Source organism: Oncorhynchus keta, chromosome 30 (genome assembly GCF_023373465.1).
Source record: "Oncorhynchus keta strain PuntledgeMale-10-30-2019 chromosome 30, Oket_V2, whole genome shotgun sequence".
NCBI classification, from domain to species: domain Eukaryota; kingdom Metazoa; phylum Chordata; class Actinopteri; order Salmoniformes; family Salmonidae; genus Oncorhynchus; species Oncorhynchus keta.
In genome coordinates this window covers 1,703,363-1,729,420 of record NC_068450.1, presented here as the reverse complement: position 1 = coordinate 1,729,420, position 26,058 = coordinate 1,703,363, and the positions used below count along the sequence as shown (strand labels likewise).

Sequence of the window (26,058 nt, the reverse complement as noted above, 5' to 3'; positions counted from 1 at the left end):
GGCTGCAAAATCTTTTTGGTACGCTTCCCCAGATCTGTGTCTCGACACACTCCTGTCTCGGAGCGCTACGGACAATTCCTTCCACCTCATGGTTTGGTTTTTGCTCTGACATGCACTGTCAACTGTGGGACCTTATATAGACAGCTGTGTGCCTTTCCAAATCATGTCCAATCAATTTAATTTACCACAGGTGGACTCCAATCAAGTTGTAGAAACATCTCAAGGATGATCAATGGAAACATGATGCACCTGAGCTCAATTTCGAGTCTCATAGCAAAGGGTCTGAATACTTGTGAATAAAATGTCTAAAAACCTGTTTTTGCTTTGTCATTACGGAGTATTGTGGGGCGGCAGGGTAGCCTAGTGGTTAGAGCGTTGGACTCGTAACCGAAAGTTTGCAAGTTCAAACCCCCGAGCTGACAAGGTACAAATCTGTCATCCTGCCCCTGAACAGGCAGTTAACCCACTGTTCCTAGGCCGTCATTGAAAATAAGAATTTGATCTTAACTGACTTGCCTGGTTAAATAAAGGTAATAAATTACAGGTTATTGTGATGTCATTACGTGGGTATTGTGATGTCATTATGTAGATTGCTGAGGAAATATTTGTATTTCATCTATTTTAGAACAAGGCTGTAACGTAACAAAATGTGGAAAAAGTCAAGGGGTCTGAATACTTTCCAAATGCACTGTATTTCATGATAGAGAGGTGACCTTCGTGAACATACGAACATTAAACTACAGCCTGTTAAAATACAGAACTGGCCTGTGACCCAAACAACCTATTCCCTTTATTGTGCACTTCTTTTCACCAGAGCCCATAGGACTCCGGTCAAAAGTAAGTCACTATAGGGAGCCATTTGGGACATCGTGCAGTAGGAGGCCTTGATGAAGACAGCCAGGTTAGTAAGACAGAAAGACACAATACACTTCATTTACAACTGGTCATTATCAACAATAACAGAGCTTCAACCACCCAAAACTTTATTTGTACAGGGAGGAGGTAATGACGGCAACCGTGAGAACACATGGAACCTATAGAACGTGATGTCATCGTGTCATGGAACACTCCCTCCCTCTGTGTGAACAGCCAACATACAGCATTCTACAGGCCCACCGCTCAACAAGAGAGAGCGCTATATCAGAATGTACACAAAGAACCAAGCTCAAGAAAATAAAAAGATGAACACATTTTTAAAAGGGAACAAGTCTTCATTTTAACTGTGAATATTCAGTCTACAATATTTTAGAAATAATAATATACAAGTTTAGAATATTACACTTGTTCAGTTTTCCCATTCTGTAGTTATTGCACTGGTGTTCCAGATATGAAGATGTCTCTTGGTGGTAGAAGTTCTAGGCCAAAACACAGAACAGAGGCAGCAGCCTGGCCGGGGTCTGACCTGGCCGGGGTCTAACCTGGCCTGAGTCTAACCTGGCAAGGGTCTGACCTGGCCGGGGTCTAACCTGGCCTGAGTCTAACCTGGCCTGAGTCTAACCTGGCCGGGGTCTGACCTGGCCGGGGTTCAACCTGGCCTGGCCGGGGTTTAACCTGGCCTGAGTCTGACCTGGCCGGGGTTCAACCTGGCCTGAGTCTAACCTGGCCGGGTCTAACCTGGCCTGAGTCTAACCTGGCCTGAGTCTAACCTGGCCAGGGCCTGGCTTTAACCTGGCCTGAGTCTAACCTGGCCGGGGTCGGACCTGGCCGGGGTCGGACCTGGCCTGGCTTTAACCTGGCCTGAGTCTAACCTGGCCGGGGTCTAACCTGGCCTGAGTCTAACCTGGCCGGGGTCTAACCTGGCCTGAGTCTAACCTGGCCGGGGTCTGACCTGGCCGGGGTCTGACCTGGCCGGGGTCTAACCTGGCCGGGGTCTGACATGGCCTGGCTTTAACCTGGCCTGAGTCTAAACTGGCCGGGGTCTGACCTGGCCGGGGTCTGACATGGCCTGGCTTTAACCTGGCCTGAGTCTAACCTGGCCGGGCTTCAGCCTGGCCTGGCCGGGGTTCAACCTGGCCGGGGTTCAACCTGGCCTGGCCGGGGTTCAACCTGGCCTGGCCGGGGTCCGACATGGCCTGGCCGGGGTCTGACATGGCCTGGCTTTAACCTGGCCTGAGTCTAACCTGGCCGGGGTTTAACCTGGCCTGGCCGGGGTTTAACCTGGCCTGGGTTAGACATGGGGCTTAAACCTGGCCCGGCAGGGGTCTAAATCCAGATCCTTCATGCAACACCACATGGAACCCATAAATGTGATTCCCAAACGGCACTATCCCCGATATAGAGCAGTACTTCTGACTAGAGTCCTAAGGGAAGTGCACTATATAGAGATAGGGTGGTGAAGACGGAGCCATAATGCAGCCGTTTGTTCACTTCCTGGTCATATGGTAGCAGAACCAACAGGTTGTCATAGTGACAGGGTTAGGATCATAAGGAGCTTGTCATTATCATTCAGGGGCCGTATCCATAAAGTGTCCCAGAGTAGGAGTGATGATCTAGGATCAGTTGGCCCTTTTAGGTCATAATGAATAAGATTATATGGACTGATCCTAGACCCCCACTGACGGACTGATCCTAGACCCCCACTGACGGACTGATCCTAGACCCCCACTGACGGACTGATCCTAGATCCCCACTGACGGACTGATCCTAGATCCCCACTGACAGACTGATCCTAGATCCCCACTGACGGAGACCCCCACTGACGGACTGATCCTAGATCCCCACTGACGGACTGATCCTAGACCCCCACTGACGGACTGATCCTGAGACCCCCACTGACGGACTGATCCTAGACCCCCACTGACGGACTGATCCTAGACCCCCACTGACGGACTGATCCTAGACCCCCACTGACGGACTGATCATAGACCCCCACTGACGGACTGATCCTAGACCCCCACTGACAGACTGATCCTAGACCCCCACTGACAGACTGATCATAGACCCCCACTGACGGACTGATCCTAGACCCCCACTGACAGACTGATCCTAGACCCCCACTGACGGACTGATCCTAGATCCCCACTGACAGACTGATCCTGATCCTAGACCCCCACTGACGGACTGATCCGGACTGATCCTAGACCCCCACTGACGGACTGATCCTGACGGAGATCCCCACTGACGGACTGATCCTAGATCCCCACTGACGGACTGATCCTAGACCCCCACTGACGGACTGATCCTAGATCCCCACTGACGGACTGATCCTAGATCCCCACTGACGGACTGATCCTAGATCCCCACTGACAGACTGATCCTAGATCCCCACTGACGGACTGATCCTAGACCCCCCACTGACGGACTGATCCTAGACCCCCACTGATACTGTGATATGCTTTGTGTACACAGGCCAGGTCATGATGAAACACTGTCAGAGAATGCTTCATGTGATGGGCCAGAGTTAGACTACATACTAGCATCAGTTAACAGATACCTACATCCCATCTCAACGACAGTTCAACACAATTCATAATCAATAATCAGTACTATTGATTCCGATGTCCTGAATATGATGCAACACGAGTCCAAATCAACTGATAGAATTCCCAACGGAATCCAAGTCCGTCACATCTCGTTCTCCCCATTAACGCCTGTACAACATTCTACAGTTTTAACTTAAAAACTAATTCAGCAAAGCTTTGACACACTGACAGTCTGTGAGCCGTTCCAGAGTATTGATAAATGCAGTCTTTCAGGTGGAGAGCAGGGTCAGGTGGGGACAGTGGAGTCCCTTTTGGGGTAAGACAGGTAGGGGAGAGTGGGGTCTGTTAGCCAACAGGGGACAGTTGCATCTCTTTCTCACGTCTCTTCCTACAGAGTCTATGAGGACATCACCTTCCTTCCTGTCAGTCTCTCTGTCTTGTCTGTCAGTCCACACACCAGCATGTCAGTTGGATAAAAGTCAGTGATGGCTTAAGAATGAAAACATGAACAACGTAAGTGGTCTGACTAGGAGAAAGGCCTGCAGAACTGACACGGTGTTAATATACTGTCTGCCTGGAGCACCGCTGACCCCTGACCTCCAGCTCTCCAGGTTAGACCACACTCTCCCGGTTAGCAGACACCAACACGGCCCTGCGGCAGATAGGACAGGTGGAGTTCTCAGACAGCCAGCGGTCGATACAGTGAACATGGTACTCATGAGAACAGGGCAACTTCCTCAACTTGTTCCCCTCAGCATACTCTGTGATACACACACTGCAGGTCTTCAGAGCATCACTCTCCCCAAAGTTCCTGGTGGAGAGGTTGTCGATCTGCTCCTTGGTGAGTCCTCTGGGCTGTTCCTCATCCTCATCATTCAGGAGGAAGAAGTGAGCAAGGCGGAGGAAGGGTAGTGACCCCGGTTCCTCCAGACTGATGGGGGCACGGGGCCGAGCTCGCCCCTCCCTGGGGGTGCCCCCCACCCCTAAACCTATTCCTGGGGACAGACCTAGACCCATCCCGTCCTCCCCCTCCCTCTCCTCTGTCCTTGCCTCCCCGGCTCCTCCAATACTATGCCCGCTCACTGAGACAGGAGGCTCCACCCCCTCCGCCATGCTGGCTACTCCCCCGTCGGGAGTGTTGAGCGCCTCGGCCAGGTCGGCAGCGCCAGTGGGGTTACCACCGCCACGGTTTGAGTCCGAGGAGTCAGAGTCTGAGTCCATGAAGTAGCTGAGCTCTCCGAAGCCGGTCATGATCTGTCGTATCATGGTCTGCAGAGCCATGGAGGTGGCCTCTCCCAACCCTGCATCACTGATCCTCCTGATGGGGATCCTGATGGTGCTGACGTACGTCCTCACACCCGCACGCTCGGACCTGGAGAAGGTCCTGCGGAACCCGCCCCTCTCACTCTCGTACAGGAAGGTGTTGTTGGAGTTCTGGGAGCGTGAGCGGGTTCTGTTAGCAATGCTGTCCCTCTGGCGGTACTCACCTGGACGAACACGACGCACCTGCAGGTCCAGCATGATGGTGGGGGGACGTCGTCCTGCTGCTCCCTCCCCGCCCGCGGCCTCTCCCTCCTGGGGTGGGGTGGTACCAGGCTCTGGGACGTTCCCAGACCCCGTGTCAGACCCTGTTCCGGCTGACTGGGCCTCGTACTCTGCGGTGCTCTGCCGGGACAGAACATGCTGTCGAGTCCGTGAGCTTCCCTCTGCGGGGGCCTGGGGGGCGGGGCTGGTGGGGACGTGGCGGGGGAGTCGGTCCAGGGTGAGGGGGGAACGACTTCGTGTGGTGCGAGCCCTGGTCCGGCGCTGCTCAGGGCTACGGCTGCGGGCTCGTCTCTGGCCCCGTCGCGGAGGCTCCTCAGGGGGCGGGCTAGGAGGGGCAGGGGCGGCTGGAGGGGCCTGCACCAGGGGACTGGCTGGTCTGGAGACAGGAGGGGTGGTGGTGACAGGGCTGGGCAGCTGTGGGACTACCTCTACTACTAACTCTGGGACCATCTCTGCTTCTAGTTCTGCCTCTGGATCAGCTTCTACTTCAGCCTCTGGCTCAGCTTCTGCTTCTGCTTCTACTTCAGCCTCTGGCTCAGCTTCTACTTCAGCCTCTGGCTCAGCTTCTACTTCAGCCTCTGGCTCAGCTTCTACTTCAGCCTCTGGCTCAGCTTCTACTTCAGCCTCTGGCTCAGCTTCTACTTCAGCCTCTGGCTCAGCTTCTACTTCAGCCTCTAGCTCAGCTTCTACTTCAGCCTCTAGCTCAGCTTCTACTTCAGCCTCTAGCTCAGCTTCTACTTCAGCCTCTAGCTCAGCTTCTACTTCAGCCTCTAGCTCAGCTTCTACTTCAGCCTCTGCTTCTACTTCAGCCACTGGCTCAGCTTCTACGTCAGCCACTGGCTCAGCTTCTACGTCAGCCACTGGCTCAGCTTCTACGTCAGCCACTGGCTCAGCTTCTACATCAGCCACTGGCTCAGCTTCTACGTCAGCCACTGGCTCAGCTTCTATGTCAGCCACTGGCTCAGCTTCTACGTCAGCCACTGGCTCAGCTTCTACATCAGCCACTGGCTCCATCTCCGCTTCTGGTTCCACTATGACAGCCATCTCCTCCACAACTGGTTCCTCCAGCACCTCTCCTGTCTCCATGGGCACCTCCGCCTCCGGCTGGACCTCCACCCCATTGCCAGGTGCTCTAGTTGGGGCCTCCTCCTGCGCCTCGGCCTCCCCCTCGGCGCGGGCCTGCTGCTCGGCCAGGTTACGGTTAACGTTGATCTCCAGACTGAACCGGAAGTCTCCGCTGTTTGGGTTGGTCCGGCTCACCGCCCGCCATGACTGGTTGCCTCGGTGACCACTGCGGGTGGTGTTGCCTGTCCGCCTGACGGTGTTCAGCCAATCCAAGAGGGTGTCGCCGTTAGACGGGTCCTCTGGACCTTCTGCCAGTTCTAATGGAAGACAGAACATATCAACATTCTAATGGAAGACAGAACATATCAACATTCTAATGGAAGACAGAACATATCAACATTCTAATGGAAGACAGAACATATCAACATTCTAATGGAAGACAGAACATATCAACATTCTAATGGAAGACAGAACATATCAACATTCTAATGGAAGACAGAACATATCAACATTCTAATGGAAGACAGAACATATCAACATTCTAATGGAAGACAGAACATATCAACATTCTAATGGAAGACAGAACATATCAACATTCTAATGGAAGACAGAACATATCAACATTCTAATGGTTTGCAGTGACGGTCATAATGTCACCATTAAGGACTCCATCTTTAAAAGTTGATGAACTTTTAATTTCTGCTTGAAAGACACAATGAAAAGTACAGAGGAGCCTTACCTCCTGTAGCTTCTCCAGTCTCACTGGTGTTGATGCTAGGCTGCTGCTGCTCTGGTCCATCCTTAATCTGCTGCAGCCGACTCAACAACTCCTCTGCTGTGATCTCACCTAGGAGGGATGAAACTACAAGTCAGTACACCGACACTGGCTCTAACTGCCTTCATTTACGACTGGAAATACACTAGTATTTGCCCATAAAGCTGTAGTTTGTCTCCTGGTTACACAGCAACAGGCCAGTACTGAGAACCACCAGACTTACCAGGACAGGCCCTGTCCTCTCACTGCTCTCCCCAGGAAAGGTGTTCCACTAGTGGATGCTCCAAACATACTGCCCACCCCACTGACCTGGATGTGGCATGATAAGGAAAACTCAAACCTGAGACAACAACCTTCGATAGCCAATCTAAAAAATGTAATTCAACCCAGTCTGCAGTAGAGAAATAAAGCCCTAAATCAAAAAGAACACAAAGACATTAACTTTTTAAATGAGATAGAAAACTCATGTCTACAATGCTCTGTTAACCCCCATATGTATTACAGTTACCTGGGGTTCACAGCAGGTTGGTGTCTAATGAGGTGTGTTAGTGGTTTATAACAGGTGAATTAAAGGAGACTCAGTTACCTGGGGTTCACAGCAGGTTGTTGTCTAATGAGGTGTGTTAGTGGTTTATAACAGGTGAATTAAAGGAGACTCAGTTACCTGGGGTTCACAGCAGGTTGTTGTCTAATGAGGTGTGTTAGTGGTTTATAACAGGTGAATTAAAGGAGACTCAGTTACCTGGGGTTCACAGCAGGTTGTTGTCTAATGAGGTGTGTTAGTGGTTTATAACAGGTGAATTAAAGGAGACTCAGTTACCTGGGGTTCACAGCAGGTTGTTGTCTAATGAGGTGTGTTAGTGGTTTATAACAGGTGAATTAAAGGAGACTCAGTTACCTGGGGTTCAGGTTGGTGTCAGTGGCAGGTTTGTCGTCTAATGAGGTGTGTTAGTGGTTTATAACAGGTGAATTAAAGGAGACTCAGTTACCTGGGGTTCACAGCAGGTTGTTGTCTAATGAGGTGTGTTAGTGGTTTATAACAGGTGAATTAAAGGAGACTCAGTTACCTGGGGTTCACAGCAGGTTGTTGTCTAATGAGGTGTGTTAGTGGTTTATAACAGGTGAATTAAAGGAGACTCAGTTACCTGGGGTACCTAGCAGGTTGTTGTCTCTCATCAGCCGGTAGTCTGCCTCACTCAGGTTGTTGACAAACTGGTAGAAGGCCTCCTCCCGGTCTAGCCGGTCCCGTTGCCGCCTGCGCTGGGCCTCTGGTTGGTCACTGGCGCCTGGCTCAGAACTGTCGGAGCCCTCCATCGGGTGTCGAAGGGAGAGAAGTTGGAGATAAACGCTGTCTATCGCTGAGTCACCACGATCCAGCTGCTAGGGATAATCAATCAAATGGATCAATCAAAATGTATTTTTACATCAGCAGTTGTCAAAATGGGCCTTTACAGTAGCCTGACCTAGAACTCAATGAGCAAGCCAGGTAGAGCCAGGAAAAAGTCCCTAGAAGGAAGAAACCTCGAGAGGAAGCAGGCTGAGAGAAGTAGGCCATCGCCATCCTCTACTGGCTGTACCGGGTCGACAATAGAAATGCCTAGCTGCATCTTCGACACACTGACACAGTCAGCAGGTGGGGAAGACCACAGACAGGTGATCTGATTTATGACATGCAGCACATTAATAAAACACACATATTTTGATGTTATTGACCAGGACTAAATGACATCAACAAATAGCAGAAAGCAGGTTAACTAGCCAGCGTATTAGCTACTAAGTTAGCTAGCGTTCAATAAACTACAGTTATTAATAAGGACGTTAACGATATCAAGGGAAATCTTTCCTGGCTTGGTGGGCATCGTTTACTCTGATGCAACAATGTATCCTCCTTTAAAAAGCATCATCCTAACGGAGTCCCGTGTTTTAATAATAATAATAATAATAATAATAATAATAATAATCAGCAGCAACCAGTCAGACCAAAGTCGACAAAAACAAAATGGAATCTGGGGATCTAACCATTAGCATGCTAGCTAACACCCATCTGGCTTGAAATGGCATCTGAAAGATGGAGAAAACAGCTCGTGTTAACTCAGCCAGCTAACGATATACTAACAACATTATTATTTGATGATTTCAAGTTGTCTAGTTAAGCCGTTCGTCTGGCCAACAGACCATTTAATAACATTGGCTAACAGGCCAAGGAGAAAAACGTTTAAACTTGCAGTCATCAGCTCTTCGGATGCCTTTTGTGTAAAAGGTTAAATATAGACATCCACTTACACACAAAATTACATGATTAAGTCGTTATTCTATACACGAAACGTTATTAGCGACGTTGTTTTTGCTGTTCATAACTGGCTAGCCAACTATTAAGTACATGAATGAATACCTGGAAACAATGTTAACTGACATATTGTCACCAACACGAAACGAAGCCAGTAAATCAACGCTCATCTAACCTACCTATCTATGTGATGAAGCTAGTCAGTTAGCTAGTCAGTTAGCTAGTCAGTTAGCTATGTGATGAAGCTAGTCAGTTAGCTAGGTGATGAAGCTAGTCAGTTAGCTAGGTGATGAAGCTAGTCAGTTAGCTAGGTGATGAAGCTAGTCAGTTAGCTAGGTGATGAAGCTAGTCAGTTAGCTAGGTGATGAAGCTAGTCAGTTAGCTAGGTGATGAAGCTAGTCAGTTAGCTAGGTGATGAAGCTAGGCAGTTAGCTAGGTGATGAAGCTAGGCAGTTAGCTAGGTGATGAAGCTAGGCAGTTAGCTAGGTGATGAAGCTAGGCAGTTAGCTAGGTGATGAAGCTAGGCAGTTAGCTAGGTGATGAAGCTAGGCAGTTAGCTAGGTGATGAAGCTAGTCAGTTAGCTAGGTGATGAAGCTAGGCAGTTAGCTAGGTGATGAAGCTAGGCAGTTAGCTAGGTGATGAAGCTAGTCAGTTAGCTAGGTGATGAAGCTAGGCAGTTAGCTAGGTGATGAAGCTAGGCAGTTAGCTAGGCAGTTAGCTAGGTGATGAAGCTAGGCAGTTAGCTAGGTGATGAAGCTAGGCAGTTAGCTAGGTGATGAAGCTAGTCAGTTAGCTAGGTGATGAAGCTAGTCAGTTAGCTAGGTGATGAAGCTAGGCAGTTAGCTAGGTGATGAAGCTAGGCAGTTAGCTAGGTGATGAAGCTAGTCAGTTAGCTAGTCAGTTAGCTAGGTGATGAAGCTAGGCAGTTAGCTAGGTGATGAAGCTAGTCAGTTAGCTAGGTAACGAAGCTAGTCAGTTAGCTAGGTGATGAAGCTAGTCAGTTAGCTAGGCGATGAGCTAGTCAGTTAGCTAGTCAGTTAGCTAGGCAGTTAGCTAGGTGATGAAGCTAGGCAGTTAGCTAGGTGATGAAGCTAGTCAGTTAGCTAGTCAGTTAGCTAGTCAGTTAGCTAGGTAACGAAGCTAGTCAGTTAGCTAGGTGATGAAGCTAGTCAGTTAGCTAGGTGATGAAGCTAGTCAGTTAGCTAGGTGATGAAGCTAGTCAGTTAGCTAGGTGATGAAGCTAGTCAGTTAGCTAGGTGATGAAGCTAGTCAGTTAGCTAGGTGATGAAGCTAGTCAGTTAGCTAGGTGATGAAGCTAGTCAGTTAGCTAGGTGATGAAGCTAGTCAGTTAGCTAGGTGATGAAGCTAGTCAGTTAGCTAGGTGATGAAGCTAGTCAGTTAGCTAGGTGATGAAGCTAGTCAGTTAGCCAACACCTTCCCGAAGTTAATTAAGAGTTTTAGCTGCTTGCTAAAGCGCCAGCTAGCTAACAGGTTAGCACAATTTAACAGCCCACTTTATATCTAGTTAACAACATTTAAATATGTCATACATTCACAGTACCTGTCTTGTATTTGTGTCGTTATTCGTTATCTTGGACTTTGGTCGTTTTATTCTAACAAATCCGCTTGAATAGTTGGGTACGGTCTTAGGATTCCATTTTCTCCATCATTGTACAGAGATCTTCCGGAAACTGGGGGAGCATGAAACGGAAGTTTGTTTTTGGACCGTACTTTGACTGCGGTGCCATGCTGTGGTGAGAGGTGAAATTGTCAAAAAGCAGATCAATTATTGCATGCAACATTAAAGGTGTAATAATACATGTAAAATCAATATGACCAATGTAGCTACTACTACTACAATTAGTCTGGGTGGCCGTTTGATTAGATGTTCAGGAGTCTTATGGCTTGGGGGGTAGAAGCTGTTTTAGAGGCCTCTTGGTCCTAGACTTGGCGCTCCGGTACTGTCGTGCGGTAGCAGAGAGAACCGTTTATGACTGGGGTGGCTGGGTTGGTTATGTAGGCTTCTTCCAACCCATCGCTTTCTACTACATATAAGAATGCGATTAAATTATATTATAACGTAAAAAATCTAAGTCTATGACAATTACAGTCATTACAATAAATGTTATACCCCTTGATCTTCAAAAATAGGCCTTGGAAGTATGGATGTATAGATTAGCTAAGTTGTTTTACCTTATTAGCCAGCCCTACTGTGTTGTTTATGATTTTATTATCATGGAGGACTGATGTGGCTCATTGATTTGAGGTGAAAAATAAATGCTGCGCTCGTGGAATGGCTTTGAGCTCTACTGAAAAGTGCTATTTACATGTGAAAAATGAATGTCATATTCTGCATTTGCTACATGCCTATTGTTTACCTTTTAGTTGGTGGCACTTTGATATCTTGATAATATACAGCTGTTTAAAGTGCAAATCTACAGATGAAACAATAACAAAACGGACTCCCCGCCTCTGTTTTGGTAAAACACTGAGGGAGGCCTGGTGAAGTGTAACCACTCTCAGATGAATAGACAGAGCAGTGGATGTAAGGACTGTTTTGGTAAAACGCTGAGGGAGGCCTGGTGAAGTGTAACCACTCTCAGATGAATAGACAGAGCTGTGGATGTAAGGACTGTTTTGGTAAAACGCTGAGGGAGGCCTGGTGAAGTGTAACCACTCTCAAATGAATAGACAGAGCTGTGGATGTAAGGACTGTTTTGGTAAAACCTGAGGGAGGCCTGGTGAAGTGTAACCACTCTCAGATGAATAGACAGAGCTGTGGATGTAAGGACTGTTTTGGTAAAACACTTTTGTAACCACTCTCAGATGAAAACAGAGCTGATGGGAGGCCTGGTGAAGTGTAACCACTCTCAGATGAATAGACAGAGCTGTGGATGTAAGGACTGTTTTGGTAAAACGCTGAGGGAGGCCTGGTGAAGTGTAACCACTCTCAGATGAATAGACAGAGCTGTGGATGTAAGGACTGTTTTGGTAAAACGCTGAGGAGGCCTGGTGAAGTGTAACCACTCTCAGATGAATAGACAGAGCTGTGGATGTAAGGACTGTTTTGGTAAAACGCTGAGGAGGCCTGGTGAAGTGTAACCACTCTCAGATGAATAGACAGAGCTGTGGATGTGAAAGACGCTGAGGACTGTGTTTCAGATGAATAGACAGAGCAGTGGATGTAAGGACTGTTTTGTAAAACGCTGAGGGAGGCCTGGTGAAGTGTAACCACTCTCAGATGAATAGACAGAGCTGTGGATGTAAGGACTGTTTTGGTAAAACGCTGAGGGAGGCCTGGTGAAGTGTAACCACTCTCAAATGAATAGACAGAGCTGTGGATGTAAGGACTGTTTTGGTAAAACGTTGAGGGAGGCCTCTGAACATTCGAGACGTGTAAGTCCACTTGTCATTCCAATCTCCTTGCATTAGCGTAGCCTCTTCTGTAGCCTGTCAACTATGTGTCTGTCTATCCCTGTTCTCTCCTCTCTGCACAGACCATACAAACGCTCCACACCGCGTGGCCGCGGCCAGTAGCCTCTGGAACTGCCGATCTGCGTCCCTCGACTTCTTGGCACTGAGGGAAACATGGATCACCACAGACAACACTGCTACTCCTACTGCTCTCTCTTCGTCCGCCCACGTGTTCTCGCACACCCCGAGAGCTTCTGGTCAGCGGGGTGGTGGCACCGGGATCCTCATCTCTCCCAAGTGGTCATTCTCTCTGTCTCCCCTTACCCATCTGTCTATCGCCTCCTTTGAATTCCATGCTGTCACAGTTACCTGCCCTTTCAAGCTTAACATCCTTATCATTTATCGCCCTCCAGGTTCCCTCGGAGAGTTCATCAATGAGCTTGATGCCTTGATAAGCTCCTTTCCTGAGGACGGCTCACCTCTCACAGTTCTGGGCGACTTTAACCTCCCCACGTCTACCTTTGACTCATTCCTCTCTGCCTCCTTCTTTCCACTCCTCTCCTCTTTTGACCTCACCCTCTCACCTTCCCCCCCTACTCACAAGGCAGGCAATACGCTCGACCTCATCTTTACTAGATGTGTTCTTCCACTAACCTCATTGCAACTCCCCTCCAAGTCTCCGACCACTACCTTGTATCCTTTTCCCTCTCGCTCTCATCCAACACTTCCCACACTGCCCCTACTCGGATGGTATCGCGCCGTCCCAACCTTCGCTCTCTCTCCCCCGCTACTCTCTCCTCTTCCATCCTATCATCTCTTCCCTCTGCTCAAACCTTCTCCAACCTATCTCCTGATTCTGCCTCCTCAACCCTCCTCTCCTCCCTTTCTGCATCCTTTGACTCTCTATGTCCCCTATCCTCCAGGCCGGCTCGGTCCTCCCCTCCCGCTCCGTGGCTCAACGACTCATTGCGAGCTCACAGAACAGGGCTCCGGGCAGCCGAGCGGAAATGGAGGAAAACTCGCCTCCCTGCGGACCTGGCATCCTTTCACTCCCTCCTCTCTACATTAACTGAACAAGCAGTTAACCCATCATTGAAAATAAGATTTTTTTCATAACTGACTTGCCTAAAGGTAAAATAAAAAATAAATCCTTTCCTCTAAGCGTTTATTCAAGTTGGATAATATTTGGATGCTGACAGCAGTCGCGCCATTGGAAGACAGTAGCCTATGAAAGCCTATTCTTGCCCTTTTCCCGCGATCCATTAAACACATTTGGTGTGTCATCATAGTGGAAGAAACTTAATCTCGCGCCTTTTTTCAATGCTGATTTGAATGTCAATCAGAAAACAGAGTAGTGTCTCGGATTTTATTTTCTAAATTTGAAAGTAATCCTCGAAGTAATCATCTAGTTTTTCAAAAGTTACCGTTTTTTGGTAATCCATTACTCCCCAACCTTGAATATGAACCATCCAATTGGCCAGCTTTCCTCCGGAAAGGCAGAGTGATTCACTCTGGGGGCTGATAGCTCTTCTACGTGGCAGTCCTGGCGAGCTGCTCTCCACCGTGAAGCACCGTGAAGCATCAATCAACCATTAGAGAGTGATTACGGTAATAAAATGACCGTGGCTGTATCCCAAATGGCAACTTATTCCCTATAATAGTGCACTACGTTTGACCAGGGCCCGATAGCGCTCTTATCAAAAGTAGGGCACAATGTAGGGAATAGGGTGCCATATGGAGCATAGATCCTCGCTTCAGAACATCTGGAGTGGCTGGAGGATCCTCATGCTCTTTCTCTCCCATCGGATACCACTTCTTGAGTATCACTTAAACACAGCCAACACTATCCTTAGGTCAAGTGGCTCTACTTGTACAGTTTACACCGATTACAATGAAGCACTACAATATTTTTACTTTATTTGACTAGGCAAGTCAGTTAAGAACAAATTCTTATTTTACAATGACGGCCTACCCCGGCCAAACCCTCCCCTACCCCGGCCAAATCCTCCCCTAACCCGGACAACGCTGGGCCAATTGTGGGACGCCCTATATGCTTTGAGGTAAGGATCAAATCAAATCAAATCAAATGTATTTATATAGCCCTTCGTACATCAGCTGATATCTCAAAGTGCTGTACAGAAACCCAGCCTAAAACCCCAAACAGCAAGTAATGCAGGTGTAGAAGCACGGTGGCTAGGAAAAACAAGCAAGAACAAAACCTAGGAAGAAACCTAGAGAGGAACCAGGCTATGTGGGGTGGCCAGTCCTCTTCTGGCTGTGCCGGGTGGAGATTATAAACCTAGAGAGGAACCAGGCTATGAGGGGTGGCCAGTCCTCTTCTGGCTGTGCCGGGTGGAGATTATAACAGAACATGGCCAAGATGTTCAAATGTTCATAAATGACCAGCAAGGTCAAATAATAACAAGGCAGAACAGTTGAAACTGGAGCAGCAGAGGTGTAGTCTACGGCGATACGGATATCACTTATTACTGATATCTAGAACATTGGTGTGAATCACACTGCTGCTCTCTCATTTAGTCATCTGCTCGGTTGTTGTTGATGGCTGTCCACAAATCTAAATGTGTATTTGAACCCGATGATTGAATTCAACTAGTATGAATGTACCTGTAACTGATCTGGTGTGATGATGTGATGGCATACTAATTTATACTAACTAAAGATCAATGTTGTTAGACACCAACCCCCGTCACTGAGTCTACCATTCTGCTCCCCTGTCTGCTATGGAACAACCCCCGTCACTGAGTCTACCTGTCTGCTATGGAACAACCCCCGTCACTGAGTCTACCTGTCTGCTATGGAACAACCCCCGTCACTGAGTCTACCTGTCTGCTATGGAACAACCCCGTCACTGAGTCTGCTATGGAACTGTCTGTCTATGCTATGGAACAACCCCGTCACTGAGTCTACCTGTCTGCTATGGAACAACCCCCGTCACTGAGTCTACCTGTCTGCTATGGAACAACCCCCGTCACTGAGTCTACCTGTCTGCTATGGAACAACCCCCGTCACTGAGTCTACCTGTCTGCTATGGAACAACCCCCGTCACTGAGTCTACCTGTCTGCTATGGAACAACCCCCGTCACTGAGTCTACCTGTCTGCTATGGAACAACCCCCGTCACTGAGTCTACCTGTCTGCTATGGAACAACCCCTGTCACTGAGTCTACCTGTCTGCTATGGAACAACCCCCGTCACTGAGTCTACCAGTCTGCTATGGAACAACCCCCGTCACTGAGTCTACCTGTCTGCTATGGAACAACCCCCGTCACTGAGTCTACCTGTCTGCTATGGAACAGAAACAATATGAGAGAAGAAATGTTGTTTATGTTTTGGCCTCGATGTCTCCAACTGAACAGGAAACCAGGAAGAGATGTTGCAGTCAATCAGTAGAGCAACGTCAGCAGTAGAGCAACGTCCACAGTAGAGCAACGTCAGCAGTAGAGCAACGTCAGCAGTAGAGCAACGTCAGCAGTAGAGCAACGTCAGCAGTAGAGCAACGTCAGCCAGCTAGCAGCAGGACCACAGTAGAGCAACGTCAGCAGTAGAGCAACGTCAGCAGTAGAGCAACGTCAGCAGTAGAGCAACGTCAGCAGTAGAGCAACGTCAGCCAGCTAGCAGCAGGACCAGCAGTAGAGCAACGTCAGCAGTAGAGCAACGTCAGCAGTAGAGCAACGTCAGCAGTAGAGCAACGTCAGCAGTAGAGCAACATCAGCAGTAGAGCAACGTCTGCAGTAGAGCAACGTCAGCAGTAGAGCAACATCAGCAGTAGAGCAACGTCAGCAGTAGAGCAACGTCTGCAGTAGAGCAACGTCAGCAGTAGAGCAACATCAGCAGTAGAGCAACGTCAGCAGTAGAGCAACGGCAGCAGTAGAGCAACGTCAGCAGTAGAGCAACGTCAGCAGTAGAGCAACGTCAGCAGTAGAGCAACGGCAGCCAGCTAGCAGCAGGACCACAGTAGAGCAACGTCAGCAGTAGAGCAACGTCAGCAGTAGAGCAACATCAGCAGTAGAGCAACGTCAGCAGTAGAGCAACGTCAGCCAGCTAGCAGCAGGACCACAGTAGAGCAACGTCAGCAGTAGAGCAACGGCAGCCAGCTAGCAGCAGGACCACAGTAGAGCAACGTCTGCCAGCTAGCAGCAGGACCACAGTAGAGCAACGTCTGCCAGCTAGCAGCAGGACAACAGTAGAGCAACGTCTGCCAGCTAGCAGCAGGACCACAGTAGAGCAACGTCAGCAGTAGAGCAACGTCTGCCAGCTAGCAGCAGGACCAGCAGTAGAGCAACGTCTGCCAGCTAGCAGCAGGACCAGCAGTAGAGCAACGTCAGCAGTAGAGCAACGTCTGCCAGCTAGCAGCAGGACCACAGTAGAGCAACGTCAGCAGTAGAGCAACGTCAGCCAGCAACCAGCAGGACCACAGTAGAGCAACGTCAGCCAGCTAGCAGCAGGACCAGCAGTAGAGCAACGTCAGCCAGCTAGCAGCAGGACCAGCAGTAGAGCAACGTCAGCAGTAGAGCAACGACAGCCAGCTAGCAGCAGGACCACAGTAGAGCAACGTCAGCCAGCTAGCAGCAGGACCACAGTAGAGCAACGTCAGCCAGCTCGCAGCAGGACCACAGTAGAGCAACGTCTGCCAGCTAGCAGCAGGACCAGCAGTAGAGCAACGTCAGCCAGCTAGCAGCAGGACCAGCAGTAGAGCAACGTCAGCCAGCTAGCAGCAGGACCAGCAGTAGAGCAACGTCAGCAGTAGAGCAACGACAGCCAGCTAGCAGCAGGACCACAGTAGAGCAACATAAGCCAGCTAGCAGCAGGACCACAGTAGAGCAACGTCAGCCAGCTAGCAGCAGGACCACAGTAGAGCAACGTCTGCCAGCTAGCAGCAGGACCAGCAGTAGAGCAACGTCAGCAGTAGAGCAACGTCTGCCAGCTAGCAGCAGGACAACAGTAGAGCAACGTCAGCAGTAGAGCAACGACAGCCAGCTAGCAGCAGGACTACAGTAGAGCAACGTCAGCCAGCTAGCAGCAGGACCAGCAGTAGAGCAACGTCTGCCAGCTAGCAGCAGGACCAGCAGTAGAGCAACGTCTGCCAGCTAGCAGCAGGACCAGCAGTAGAGCAACGTCAGCAGTAGAGCAACGTCTGCCAGCTAGCAGCAGGACCACAGTAGAGCAACGTCAGCAGTAGAGCAACGTCAGCCAGCTAGCAGCAGGACCACAGTAGAGCAACGTCAGCCAGCTAGCAGCAGGACCAGCAGTAGAGCAACGTCAGCCAGCTAGCAGCAGGACCAGCAGTAGAGCAACGTCAGCAGTAGAGCAACGACAGCCAGCTAGCAGCAGGACAAGAGTAGAGCAACGTCAGCCAGCTAGCAGCAGGACCACAGTAGAGCAATGTCTGCCAGCTAGCAGCAGGACCAGCAGTAGAGCAACGTCAGCCAGCTAGCAGCAGGACCACAGTAGAGCAACGTCTGCCAGCTAGCAGCAGGACCAGCAGTAGAGCAACGTCAGCCAGCTAGCAGCAGGACCAGCAGTAGAGCAACGTCAGCCAGCTAGCAGCAGGACCACAGTAGAGCAACGTCAGCCAGCTAGCAGCAGGACCACAGTAGAGCAACGTCAGCCAGCTAGCAGCAGGACAACAGTAGAGCAACGTCAGCCAGCTAGCAGCAGGACCACAGTAGAGCAACGTCTGCCAGCTAGCAGCAGGACCAGCAGCAGTAGAGCAACGTCAGCCAGCTAGCAGCAGGACCAGCAGTAGAGCAACGTCAGCAGTAGAGCAACGACAGCCAGCTAGCAGCAGGACCACAGTAGAGCAACATCAGCCAGCTAGCAGCAGGACCACAGTAGAGCAACGTCAGCCAGCTAGCAGCAGGACAACAGTAGAGCAACGTCTGCCAGCTAGCAGCAGGACCAGCAGTAGAGCAACGTCAGCAGTAGAGCAACGTCTGCCAGCTAGCAGCAGGACAACAGTAGAGCAACGTCAGCAGTAGAGCAACGACAGCCAGCTAGCAGCAGGACCACAGTAGAGCAACGTCAGCCAGCTAGCAGCAGGACCAGCAGTAGAGCAACGTCAGCCAGCTAGCAGCAGGACCAGCAGTAGAGCAACGTCAGCAGTAGAGCAACGACAGCCAGCTAGCAGCAGGACCACAGTAGAGCAACGTCAGCCAGCTAGCAGCAGGACCACAGTAGAGCAACGTCAGCCAGCTAGCAGCAGGACCAGCAGTAGAGCAACGTCTGCCAGCTAGCAGCAGGACCACAGTAGAGCAACGTCAGCAGTAGAGCAACGACAGCCAGCTAGCAGCAGGACCACAGTAGAGCAACGTCAGCCAGCTAGCAGCAGGACCACAGTAGAGCAACGTCAGCCAGCTAGCAGCAGGACCAGCAGTAGAGCAACGTCTGCCAGCTAGCAGCAGGACCAGCAGTAGAGCAACGTCTGCCAACTAGCAGCAGGACCACAGTAGAGCAACGTCAGCAGTAGAGCAATGTCTGCCAGCTAGCAGCAGGACCAGCAGTAGAGCAACGTCTGCCAGCTAGCAGCAGGACAACAGTAGAGCAACGGCAGCCAGCTAGCAGCAGGACAACAGTAGAGCAACGTCTGCCAGCTAGCAGCAGGACCACAGTAGAGCAACGGCAGCCAGCTAGCAGCAGGACCACAGTAGAGCAACGTCTGCCAGCTAGCAGCAGGACCAGCAGTAGAGCAAAGACAGCCAGCTAGCAGCAGGACCACAGTAGAGCAACGTCAGCCAGCTAGCGGCAGGACCACAGTAGAGCAACGACAGCCAGCTAGCAGCAGGACCACAGTAGAGCAACGACAGCCAGCTAGCAGCAGGACCACAGTAGAGCAACGTCAGCCAGCTAGCAGCAGGACCACAGTAGAGCAACGACAGCCAGCTAGCAGCAGGGCCACAGTAGAGCAACGTCAGCCAGCTAGCAGCAGGGCCACAGTAGAGCAACGTCAGCCAGCTAGCAGCAGGACCACAGTAGAGCAACGTCAGCCAGCTAGCAGCAGGACCACAGTAGAGCAACGACAGCCAGCTAGCAGCAGGGCCACAGTAGAGCAACGTCTGCCAGCTAGCAGCAGGACCAGCAGTAGAGCAACGACAGCCAGCTAGCAGCAGGGCCACAGTAGAGCAACGTCAGCAGTAGAGCAACGTCTGCCAGCTAGCAGCAGGACCACAGTAGAGCAACGACAGCCAGCTAGTAGCAGGACCACAGTAGAGCAACGACAGCCAGCTAGCAGCAGGACCAGCAGTAGAGCAACGTCTGCCAGCTAGCAGCAGGACCACAGTAGAGCAACGTCAGCAGTAGAGCAACGTCAGCCAGCTAGCAGCAGGACCAGCAGTAGAGCAACGTCTGCCAGCTAGCAGCAGGACCACAGTAGAGCAACGTCAGCAGTAGAGCAACGACAGCCAGCTAGCAGCAGGACCACAGTAGAGCAACGTCAGCCAGCTAGCAGCAGGACCAGCAGTATTTTATTTTATTTATTTTTATTTCACCTTTATTTAACCAGGTAGGCTAGTTGAGAACAAGTTCTCATTTGCAACTGCGACCTGGCCAAGATAAAGCATAGCAGTGTGAACAGACAACACAGAGTTACACATGGAGTAAACAATTAGCAAGTCAATAACACAGTAGAAAAAAAATGGGCAGTCTATATACAATGTGTGCAAAAGGCATGAGGAGGTAGGCGAATAATACAATTTTGCAGATTAACACTGGAGTGACAAATGATCAGATGGGCATGTACAGGTAGAGATATTGGTGTGCAAAAGAGCAGAAAAGTAAATAAATAAAAACAGTATAAAAACAGTATGGGAATGAGGTAGGTGAAAAAGGGTGAGCTATTTACCTATAGACTATGTACAGCTGCAGCGATCGGTTAGCTGCTCGGATAGCTGATGTTTGAAGTTGGTGAGGGAGATAAAAGTCTCCAACTTCAGCGATTTTTGCAATTCGTTCCAGTCACAGGCAGCAGAGAACTGGAAGGAAAGGTGGCCAAATGAGGTGTTGGCTTTAGGGATGATCAGTGAGATACACCTGCTGGAGCGCGTGCTACGGATGGGTGTTGCCATCGTGACCAGTGAACTGAGATAAGGCGGAGCTTTACCTAGCATGGACTTGTAAATTACCTGGAGCCAGTGGGTCTGGCGACGAATATGTAGTGAGGGCCAGCCGACTAGAGCATACAAGTCGCAGTGGTGGGTGGTATAAGGTGCTTTAGTGACAAAACGGATGGCACTGTGATAGACTGCATCCAGTTTGCTGAGTAGAGTGTTGGAAGCCATTTTGTAGATGACATCGCCGAAGTCGAGGATCGGTAGGATAGTCAGTTTTACTAGGGTAAGCTTGGCAGCGTGAGTGAAGGAGGCTTTGTTGCGGAATAGAAAGCCGACTCTGGATTTGATTTTTGATTGGAGATGTTTGATGTGAGTCTGGAAGGAGAGTTTGCAGTCTAGCCAGATACCTAGGTACTTATAGATGTCCACATATTCAAGGTTGGAACCATCCAGGGTGGTGATGCTAGTCGGGCATGCGGGTGCAGGCAGCGATCGGTTGAAAAGCATGCATTTGGTTTTACTCGCGTTTAAGAGCAGTTGGAGGCCACGGAAGGAGTGCTGTATGGCATTGAAGCTCGTTTGGAGGTTTGATAGCACAGTGTCCAATGACGGGCCGAAAGTATATAGAATGGTGTCGTCTGCGTAGAGGTGGATCAGGGAATCGCCCGCAGCAAGAGCAACATCATTGATATATACAGAGAAAAGAGTCGGCCCGAGAATTGAACCCTGTGGTAGAGCAACGTCTGCCAGCTAGCAGCAGGACCAGCAGTAGAGCAACGTCTGCCAACTAGCAGCAGGAAAACAGTAGAGCAACGTCAGCAGTAGAGCAACGTCTGCCAGCTAGCAGCAGGACCAGCAGTAGAGCAACGTCTGCCAGCTAGCAGCAGGACAACAGTAGAGCAACGGCAGCCAGCTAGCAGCAGGACAACAGTAGAGCAACGTCTGCCAGCTAGCAGCAGGACAACAGTAGAGCAACGGCAGCCAGCTAGCAGCAGGACAACAGTAGAGCAACGTCTGCCAGCTAGCAGCAGGACCACAGTAGAGCAACGGCAGCCAGCTAGCAGCAGGACCAGCAGTAGAGCAACGACAGCCAGCTAGCAGCAGGACCACAGTAGAGCAACGTCAGCCAGCTAGCGGCATGACCACAGTAGAGCAACGACAGCCAGCTAGTAGCAGGACCACAGTAGAGCAACGTCAGCCAGCTAGCAGCAGGACCACAGTAGAGCAACGACAGCCAGCTAGCAGCAGGACCACAGTAGAGCAACGACAGCCAGCTAGCAGCAGGACCACAGTAGAGCAACGTCAGCCAGCTAGCAGCAGGACCACAGTAGAGCAACGACAGCCAGCTAGCAGCAGGACCACAGTAGAGCAACGTCAGCCAGCTAGCAGCAGGGCCACAGTAGAGCAACGACAGCCAGCTAGCAGCAGGACCACAGTAGAGCAACGTCTGCCAGCTAGCAGCAGGACCAGCAGTAGAGCAACGACAGCCAGCTAGCAGCAGGACCACAGTAGAGCAACGACAGCCAGCTAGCAGCAGGACCACAGTAGAGCAACGTCAGCCAGCTAGCAGCAGGACCACAGTAGAGCAACGACAGCCAGCTAGCAGCAGGACCACAGTAGAGCAACGACAGCCAGCTAGCAGCAGGACCACAGTAGAGCAACGTCAGCCAGCTAGCAGCAGGGCCACAGTAGAGCAACGTCAGCAGTAGAGCAACGTCAGCAGTAGAGCAACGTCAGCCAGCTAGCAGCAGGACCACAGTAGAGCAACGACAGCCAGCTAGCAGCAGGACCGGCAGTAGAGAAACGTCTGCAAGCTAGCAGCAGGACCACAGTAGAGCAACGACAGCCAGCTAGCAGCAGGACCACAGTAGAGCAACGTCTGCCAGCTAGCAGCAGGACCAGCAGTAGAGCAACGTCAGCAGTAGAGCAACGGCAGCCAGCTAGCAGCAGGACCACAGTAGAGCAACGTCAGCAGTAGAGCAATGTCAGCAGTAGAGCAACGTCAGCAGTAGAGTAGAGCAACGTCAGCAGTAGAGCAACAGTAGTAGAGCAGCAGTAGAGCAACGTCTGCAGTAGAGCAACGTCAGCAGTAGAGCAACGGCAGCCAGCTAGCAGCAGGACCACAGTAGAGCAACGTCAGCAGTAGAGCAACGTCAGCAGTAGAGCAACGTCTGCAGTAGAGCAACGTCAGCAGTAGAGCAACGTCTGCCAATTAGCAGCAGGACCACAGTAGAGCAACGTCAGCCAGCTAGCAGCAGGACCACAGTAGAGCAACGTCAGCCAGCTAGCAGCAGGACCACAGTAGAGCAACGTCTGCAGTAGAGCAACGTCAGCAGTAGAGCAACGTCAGCCAGCTAGCAGCAGGACCAGCAGTAGAGCAACGTCAGCCAGCTAGCAGCAGGACCACAGTAGAGCAACGTCTGCCAGCTAGCAGCAAGAACTCAGTAGAGCAACGACAGCCAGCTAGCAGTAGAGCCAGCCACAACTATGAACGAGCAGTCTTTCTGGCCATACAGTGAGGGAAAAAAAGTATTTGATCCCCTGCTGATTTTGTACGTTTGCCCACTGACAAAGAAATGATCATTCTATAATTTTAATAGTAGGTTTATTTGCACCTTGCGGGCGCTGCAGGATTTCAGTCCTTCACAGCGTAGTGTGTTACCAATTGTTTTCTTTTATTTATTTTACCTTTATTTAACTAGGCAAGTCAATTAAGAACAAATTCTTATTTTCAATGACGGCCAAGGAACAGTAGGGTTAACTGCCTGTTCAGGGGCAGAACAACAGATTTGTACCTTGTCAGCTCAGGGGTTTGAACTTGCAACCTTACGGTTACTAGTCCAACGCTCTAACCACTAGGATACCCTGCCGCTCTTGGTGACTATGGTCCCAGCTGCCTTGAGATCATTGACAAGATCCTCCTGTGTAGTTCTGGGCTGATTCCTCACCGTTCTCATGATCATTGCAACTCCACGAGGTGAGATCTTGCATGGAGCCCCAGGCCGAAGGAGATTGACAGTTCTTTTGTGTTTCTTCCATTTGCGAATAATCGCACCAACTGTTGTCACCTTCTCACCAAGCTGCTTGGCGATGGTCTTGTAGCCCATTCCAGCCTTGTCTACAATCTTGTCCCTGACATCCTTGGAGAGCTCTTTGGTCTTGGCCATGATGGAGAGTTTGGAATCTGATTGATTGATTCTGTGGACAGGGGTCTTTTAAGAGTGTGCTCCTAATCTCAGCTCGTTACCTGTATAAAAGACACCTGGGAGCCAGAAATCTTTCTGATTGAGGGGGGGTCAAATACTTATTTCCCTCATTAAAATGCAAATCAATTTATAACATTTTTGACATGCGTTTTTCTGGATTTTTTTGTTGTTATTCTGTCTCTCCCTGTTCAAATAAACCATTAAAATTATAGACTGATCATTTCTTTGTCAGTGGGCAAACGTACAAAATCAGCAAGGGATAAAATACCTTTTCCTCACTGTACCTCCATGCCTGTACGCTAATTAAAACAGACGGTAAAATAACATGAGGAGCCAAACTAGGAGAGCAGAGATGAGGAGGAGGCTGCATCTGTAAGAGGCTTCAAAACAGTGAAGGATTTTGTTGTGATTGTAGCAGCAGAACTTTTCATATCAGTTCTTAGGCCTACCGATCAGAATAAGGCCTACCGATCAGAATAAGGCCTACCGATCAGAATAAGGCCTACCGATCAGAATAAGGCCTACCGATCAGAATAATCACTAGTCACAAGCCAACTCTCTTCAGAAAGCAGCGTTCAAAATATTATTTTAATGTTTATATTTACTCCCATAAACATTATTACTAAACTCAGCAAGTCACTATTATTACATTGTCACCATACAGGCTGGATCACAAATATGTCAAACCTCTGCAACAGTTACACCTTAAAAACGGAATAAAACGCAAATCATTACATGAAATTCTATAAAACAGCAAACTGCTCACAAATGTTGAATATTTTTTCCACTCCAGATGTTTTTTTCTTTGCTTATTTGTGTTTCGCACAACAACACAACACTCTCACAACAACACAACACTCTCACAACAACACAACACTCTCACAACAACACAACACTCTCACAACAACACAACACTCTCACAACAACACAACACTCTCACAACAACACAACACTCTCACAACAACACAACACTCTCACAACAACACAACACTCTCACAACAACACAACACTCTCACAACAACACAACACTCTCACAACAACACAACACTCTCACAACAACAACAACACAACACTCTCACAACAACACAACACTCTCACAACAACACAACACTCTCACAACAACACAACACTCTCACAACAACACAACACTCTCACAACAACACAACAACACAACACTCTCACAACAACACAACACTCACAACAACACAACACTCTCACAACAACACAACACTCTCACAACAACACAACACTCTCACAACAACACAACACTCTCACAACAACACAACACTCTCACAACAACACAACACTCTCACAACAACACAACACTCTCACAACAACACAACACTCTCACAACAACACAACACTCTCACAACAACACAACACTCTCACAACAACACAACACTCTCACAACAACACAACACTCTCACAACAACACAACACTCTCACAACAACACAACACTCTCACAACAACACAACACTCTCAGAACAACACAACACTCTCACAACAACACAACACTCTCACACACAACACAACAACACAACACTCTCACACAACACAACAACACAACACAACACTCTCACAACAACACAACACTCTCACAACAACACAACACTCTCACAACAACACAACACTCTCACAACAACACAACACTCTCACAACAACACAACACTCTCACAACAACACAACACTCTCACAACAACACAACACTCTCACAACAACACAACACTCTCACAACAACACAACACTCTCACAACAACACAACACTCTCACAACAACACAACACTCTCACAACAACACAACACTCTCACAACAACACAACACTCTCACAACAACACACACACACAACACTCTCACAACAACACAACACTCTCACAACAACACAACACTCTCACAACAACACAGCACTCTCACAACAACACAACACTCTCACAACAACACAACACTCTCACAACAACACAACACTCTCACAACAACACAACACTCTCACAACAACACAACACTCTCACAACAACACAACACTCTAATATCTTATTATTTCAAAACTCCCATCAAAATGGAGATATTTCACATTGTTGTTTCTTTCATATTTGGGTTTTTAAACCCAGAATCATTTTATTGTCCATCCTTTCCACTGCCTGTACAGGGGATAAAAGGTTACTCACACACAAATACTTCACATCACTAAGAAAAATATACACTTACAAAATATGTTACAAATTGGCAAAAAATATACAAGATTTTGTGTCAAGAGTCCTTCGCGACCCTTCTGGTAACAAC

At 49.4% G+C, this 26,058-nt stretch overlaps 1 protein-coding gene across 50 annotated transcripts; it reads right to left on the bottom strand.

The window, feature by feature from the left end:
* Positions 1–944: 944 nt before the first annotated feature.
* LOC118380499 (E3 ubiquitin-protein ligase RLIM) lies at positions 945–10,816 on the bottom strand. Of its 50 annotated transcripts, XM_052487152.1 has the most exons (9): positions 10,657–10,810; positions 7,953–8,187; positions 6,772–6,879; positions 3,107–6,349; positions 2,685–2,835; positions 2,010–2,593; positions 1,941–1,972; positions 1,797–1,828; positions 945–1,551 (listed from the first exon to the last, which is right to left on the bottom strand). In XM_052487152.1, the coding sequence occupies exons 2-4, from the start codon at positions 8,119–8,121 to the stop codon at positions 4,035–4,037; spliced, it is 2,592 nt and encodes an 863-aa protein (XP_052343112.1). In that variant the 5' UTR covers positions 8,122–8,187; positions 10,657–10,810; the 3' UTR covers positions 945–1,551; positions 1,797–1,828; positions 1,941–1,972; positions 2,010–2,593; positions 2,685–2,835; positions 3,107–4,034. The 50 variants fall into 50 exon arrangements, with proteins under 50 accessions (XP_052343112.1, XP_052343109.1, XP_052343103.1 ...); XM_052487149.1 differs by having other exon boundaries at positions 1,941–2,593; XM_052487143.1 differs by lacking the exon at positions 1,797–1,828 and having other exon boundaries at positions 945–1,780; positions 1,925–1,972.
* Positions 10,817–26,058: the final 15,242 nt, after the last annotated feature.

Excerpts from the sequence above, each read along its gene's own strand:
- LOC118380499 (XM_052487134.1), bottom strand. The coding sequence starts at position 8,121 with ATGGAGGGCTCCGACAGTTCTGAGCCAGGCGCCAGTGACCAACCAGAG. Across the intron at positions 6,880-7,952 it reads CAACCTGCTAGGTACCCCAG|GTGAGATCACAGCAGAGGAG; the intron begins GTAACTGAGTCT and ends CATCCCTCCTAG. Across the intron at positions 6,350-6,771 it reads GACTGGAGAAGCTACAGGAG|AACTGGCAGAAGGTCCAGAG; the intron begins GTAAGGCTCCTC and ends GTCTTCCATTAG.